Here is a 6,000-nt window from a genome sequence, read left to right as displayed (position 1 = left end):
ACACACCTTCTATGGCTGTCTCAGCTGAAAGTCTAGAGAAGTTTGCAGCAGGCAACCCCCAGACAATCTCAACACTATTAGTGGAATGTACTCTTTAAAAAAAAAAAATCATAAAACTCTAAATTTAAATTGCCTCCCTTTTCTTTTTATAAGTACCCCTCTGAAATACTGAAAGTATAATCTGTTAACAAGATATTGAGTATATAACATTAACTTGCGACAAATGGTTTTAATAAAATATGTCAACATTTTTCTGGGTTACTCACTAATGAGGTGGCCACTCATTAATAGCAGTCATTTTCCATTTGTGAAGTTTTGTTATCACACTGATGTTTTATGTGTTGTCTTACATTGCAAAGGGAAACATATCTTTGTGTGAGATTTCTAGAGTGCTGTCAAATGTTATTCTGTCACTTCCACCCAATGCCAAAAAGACCTCAGGAGACATAGATTGTAAATGTATTTTATTTTGTAAGCAACAATCAAAATATATTTGGGTTACTGATTTCTTCAAATATTAAATGGGATCTTAACAAAATTTGTCCACTTTGATGTATTCTTATACAACTTTGGAATCTGCAAAGACCCCGACTAAAGGAACAGAAGTAATTGCACAACGGAGACTGAAGGTGTTACAGTGCTGCAAATGATGCCAGATGTCTTACATTTAACCAAATACACCTTCAGAGGTCCCTTGATTTTGAGCATTAGGAACAACAGAGGGACTATACACTGAAAGTATCACTAAGAGCTTTTTGCATCGCTTTATTTAAATACAACAGTATCCAACATAGCTGCTAAACACTGGACAATGTTTGAAGTCATAAGTACATCCACATGTTCCTCCAAATGACGTTTGGGGTCCTAAAAGAAAAGAAGAATAAGGAAAGAAAAAGAACCATATTACTGGTAGACGAATTGCTTAGATTTTTTTTCAGTCGCTGATGAAATTGGTAAAGAAAGCCAAACCTAAATTTATAAATATTTTACAACTTAACATTCCTAATATATTGTTACACTTTCAGTTTTCTAAATCTGTTAAAATGTTAAGGAGCTGATAAAATAAATGAAAGATCGATTTACACAGTATTATGACTCTGCAGCAGAAATTATAAAGTCAAAAGGAATTCTATATAGTTCAAAGTCATCTGATTAAAAAAAAAGTATAAGCATTTTATCTGTGTGTATAAGCCTAATTATGTGTGTATATTTTCTGCCATTCATATATACTGAATGTCTGAGGGGGTACTTTACTCAAAGCAGACATACCAATAGGTAAGAGTTCAATGTGAATTCTCATCACTTGCTCTATAATTTTAATTTAATTCCTATATAATTTTAATATTTCAGGAATAGTGCTTTAAATGATTCAGGAAATATTCTTGAATCAAAAGTCACTGTTAGTAATTTAAAAATTTAAATACAATTTGGATCAATTCTAAAATGTTAAGAATAAATACTTCATGTAGCTATTTTGAAAAAATGTATCACAGAAATGAACAGAGGTACAATCCGTTAACTTAAACCTAATCAAATCTGTATTTGAAAGATCTGAGTAAAAATGAGGCTCAAAATTGCATTCTAATAAAGGAAGTTAAGTTAAAATGCTTAAATACATTTGTGTTTAAGGCTGAGTTGACTGAAATATTTCAGCTAAATTTGAAAGCTTTGAAATAAAGGATATATATTGCACACAATAAAAACTTTCAATTAAAGCATTATTTTCTTATATGTATTGCTAAAATATCAAGACTCCTAACTTTAAACAAATGTTCACCACTGAAATTACTCCTTGGCTGTTCTTTTCTAAACTACAATTTCAATACGCTTGATTTCCTTAAAACACCCCGAGACACAACACACTACAAATAATTTCAAATAGCTAGACCACAATATTAAATTTTCTTTATTTCAGAAATAAGCCTTAGGGCATTTTAGGTGAAAAAGGCTAAGAAAGACTGGCAGGAGAAAAAGATATTGGTCTGTTTCCACCACAGGCAGTTTTGCTTTTGCCACGCAGTAGGCCAAACTAGTGAAGTACTATATTTTAAAAAAACAGTCCTGATGATTATTAAACTTTGCCAATTACATACATTTTCAGTTTCACTTTTAATTTACTCCTTTTATTTGCTGCTGTTAAATAGAATCTACATCAAGAAACTATAGCATCAGAGTCATTTACTCAAAAAACAGTTACTGAATGCTAGGCTCAGTTGGTAATCTAATATTACATATTAGACTAAATAAGTAGTGGGAAAAGACAACAAGGATGACTGTATCACACAGTATGAGAGAATAAGATGAATCATATCTCATTTTGGTTTTGGAGGGTTCCTATTGTTATTTAAACTATAATAATCAGAATGCAGTGAGATCTGACTTCACCAATTATGATATTTAAGTCAGACCTTTGCCCCTACTGCTCTACTGGAGTAACTGGTTTTGCGGTGAATTGGTAACACACTTCCCTCAGCTATCTACATTACTTCTTGTGGCAGCTGGGTGATTCTTAGAGATTTCCCATCCAAGAATGGTCCTGGCCCAAACCTACATAGCTTGTGAGATGTGATGGGATCAGAGCATATGGTAGGATGGCTGAAAGCAAAGACAGCTTAGTGTCTTGCATCTGAAATATCAAGATTCTGCCAACATCAGCAATATGATAACCATGTTCCATGAAATGAAAAAATGTAATCAACATTCTTTAAAAAACAGTCTAATTAATCTGTAGATTCTTTTAATTGGTTAGTGTGTTCCCCCCAACCTTCAGAAAAATAGGAACTAAAATATATATTTCATCATGGGAAAGTGAAAGAACAAATACTTAAAACCCTTTCTCTTCACTCAGTATAATCCAACAGGGCTCTATGCTTTCTCAGGAATAGTACCTACATATTGAAGCCCACATATTCATAAACTATATCATTTTTAAAACTATTACATATGAAATAAACCTACCATTCTATTATTTTCACAGATAATATTATTTCAAGTAAAAATACTACTTGGAAAATTAACTCAGGACACAAGTTTCCTAATTTATTTCTACTAAATTATTTTCACTAAAGATAGTACCTCACAGGTATGTTTGTGATTTACTTCTCTATAGATGGCAAAAAGAATCTGACATCAAATAATTCAGTGACCTTTAAAATTAGCATCCCATTTACATGACAGAAGAAAAATGTAGAGTGAACAGACAGGGGAAAGAAATCATACAGGCTCCAAAATAGTTGTTAACTCTACAGGAGCATGTCATTATGCGACTGCATAGCCCACTGCAGCACAGCTCACCTGCTTGCCAACGTTCTTTATTGCCAGCTGTTCAGGTGTCATCTTATCTTCTTCTTCTACAGCCTGTGAATGAAACACGAAGGACAGAGTTTCGAATTCTAAGTGTACCTTCCCCGATGCAGAATAATCATCAGAGACAATGACCATAATCTTCCTTCACAGAACCTTTTACTCAAGTAATTTATCGCACAAAACAGCAATTCTGCTTATCTTCAGAATAGCCTTCAGGGTCATAAAAACTATTACCACGATCATTTTGAAAACAGACTTAAGAAATTTGTATAAAAGACATTGAAAATACCAAATTGGACCACTGTCGGGAAGTGTTAACCATTTGAACACCGTTACGGAGTTATCTGAGGGATGGCTAAACTGGAGGATGGGAAGCACCTAAAGCAGCTGCTTGTGGCACTGCGGTACTAAGTAGTCCTATTCTGTCTTTTTCTTTTCCTACTTTCACTATGGTTCTCCCCCACCCTCCTATTATCTTTGTCTCCTTTCTCCTGTCAACCAAACTGTGCATACCCAGTGTCTATTTAACCATCAGTAACACTTAAGATCAAAGGACCTGCTGCTGACTTTTGATCCACAGTTAACAAATCATAGTGTTTTCCTTTAATACCTTCACATATTTAAATCTATAAAAGTAATATATGTATTCAGAAAAAATTCTCACTTCTCCACATGAATGATCTTTAATAATCATGAAGAAACAGAGTAATCTGAAGTTTTCAACATCAAAAAATTACTTGAATTAAATGCCAAATCAAATAAAAATTAAATCAATCAAACCATATATATAAACCACTTTCTACTATTTTCAAAGTCAGCTACAAACTTTTATGTGTATGATCATACATTTTCTAACAGAATAATTTTGAAATAATTATAGCATTTACATTACCCTAATAGTGGCACCACCACATAACCTCTTTATTGAGAATTCTAAGTTTAAGCAACCTCCTTCTTAACAGTTTTGAGTATGTTACTGCCTGAAACTAGGACTCTGCATCAGGTGAACTCCTGTCTGATTTATTCATAGCATTTGATAAATGGAAAATGAAGAAAATTTAAGTATCACCGATCTTAAAAAATAATACCACAGCAATTAATATGGTTACAAACTGGGATGAGAAGACAGGGGCAGAAAGCAGGAAACCACAATCCCAGTGAGGGTTAGATTTGGATACTCTAAACTTAATAATCTCGCAGCTGCCAAAGTTCTTCATGTGTGAACAATGAACATGTAGGAAATGCAATCATCAGACATTTCCCATAAACTGGGAAGTTTGGCTGCATTTCACACCTTCTTAATAGTTTTGTAAACAGAGAACTTGAAAATGAGCAAAGATGGCAAGTATCTAATTTTATAAATGGACAAACTATCTGGAGAATTTTCCCCAGTAGAACCTGCCTGAGGAGAAAAGACGGTGAATAAGTATTGTATCTGCTGATTATTACAGGATACTTATTTACAACACATCATTAGGAAATACCCTTATGACTCATAAAACTAAAAAAGGGAAAATAAGTTAACAACACTCCAAATCTAGAATTCCCTAGACAGAGAATATGTTCATTTTCAGAGTCAGATGTCACTCCTATTATTCTCAGCTAGTTAAAAAAGTATCTCCTAACTGGGAAACTGCTTCTCCTACTATCTCAGTGTTTTACCTATATGGAAACATAAAAAGTTTGTCTTTCTAAATTACTTTTACAAATCATGACACTGTACCTTACCAACCTGAAGACATATTAGATGAATGGAACAATTCACATAAGTTTGTACTCTATATCCATTCAGTATTAGTTGTTCTATGCACATGCCAACGATATTACTTTACAGTATTGGAAGGAGGTAAGGGTTTTGGAATTTGGCTTAAAATACCAATCCATGTACAAAATAGTTGTTATGGAGTGTTCTTAAGTGTTGCAAATATCAAAAATGGCAGACATGCAAAGATGAAAGTAAAAAAGCACTTAAAACAGTGACTTATTTGAAAGGTTAAATGGAATATAAAATGCTCTAACTCAATTTTAAAAATCTTTTATATCATTTAACCACTTTACCAATTAGTTTTTCCATTTCCAATAATTAAAAGAGAGTTCACAAACTCTTTGAGAAGTGCAGATGGTAAAAAGTACTCCCAGCCATAGATGCCATCTGGAAAATGAGGAGCAGCTGTAGATTTAGGCATACACTAAGGTTGCAAACCCCCAAGACAAAAGAGTAAGCACATCTCTCACATTCTGAGATAGACCAGATCATCACATCACACCCCTAAATATTTTCTCCATCTACCTAAGTTACCTTTATCTCATCTACCATCTGGGCAAGACCAGTCTGTCTTCATTCATAGCTCTAATCTGGCTAGTCACCAGGAAAAATTAAGAAATGGTAGCAGCAGAAACAAATGAAATGCAGGCACAGGCAGTGTCCTCACTGGGGGAACTTCTGTGTTTATGGCAACTTCTGTGATTTGGCATCAACTTTTGCTTTTGCACTCGTGCTCTTCGGTTTACTCAACCAACAAAAAAGCACTGAAAATGTTTGTGGCTATTCACACTGGAAACGTTTTTAACAGTTTATCAACAAAGGCCCCCAGATGGCTACCCCATCATGCACGGTCTGCACAGTTCTAAGAAATTCCGGGAATTTGGTCTGTTATGTTATCATAATCCCCTCAGATGTACCCCCTATCTTGA

The 6,000-nt window shown here is 34.0% G+C and overlaps 1 protein-coding gene across 2 annotated transcripts in view; it reads right to left on the bottom strand.

Moving 5' to 3' along the window:
- Nucleotides 1-447: 447 nt before the first annotated feature.
- PSMD14 (proteasome 26S subunit, non-ATPase 14) overlaps nt 448-6,000 on the bottom strand; it is a 93,736-nt gene continuing 88,183 nt past the window's right edge. For both annotated transcript variants that reach the window (XM_057744314.1, XM_057744313.1), the window contains 2 exons: nt 3,295-3,357; nt 448-864 (listed from right to left, as the gene is read on the bottom strand). In XM_057744314.1, the coding sequence (XP_057600297.1) occupies nt 766-864; nt 3,295-3,357 (162 nt within the window). In that variant the 3' untranslated portion in view covers nt 448-765. The remainder of the gene's footprint in view (nt 865-3,294; nt 3,358-6,000) is intronic.

Source organism: Hippopotamus amphibius, chromosome 8 (assembly GCF_030028045.1).
Source record: "Hippopotamus amphibius kiboko isolate mHipAmp2 chromosome 8, mHipAmp2.hap2, whole genome shotgun sequence".
Classification (NCBI taxonomy): domain Eukaryota; kingdom Metazoa; phylum Chordata; class Mammalia; order Artiodactyla; family Hippopotamidae; genus Hippopotamus; species Hippopotamus amphibius.
This window is presented reverse-complemented; position numbering and strand designations above follow the sequence as displayed.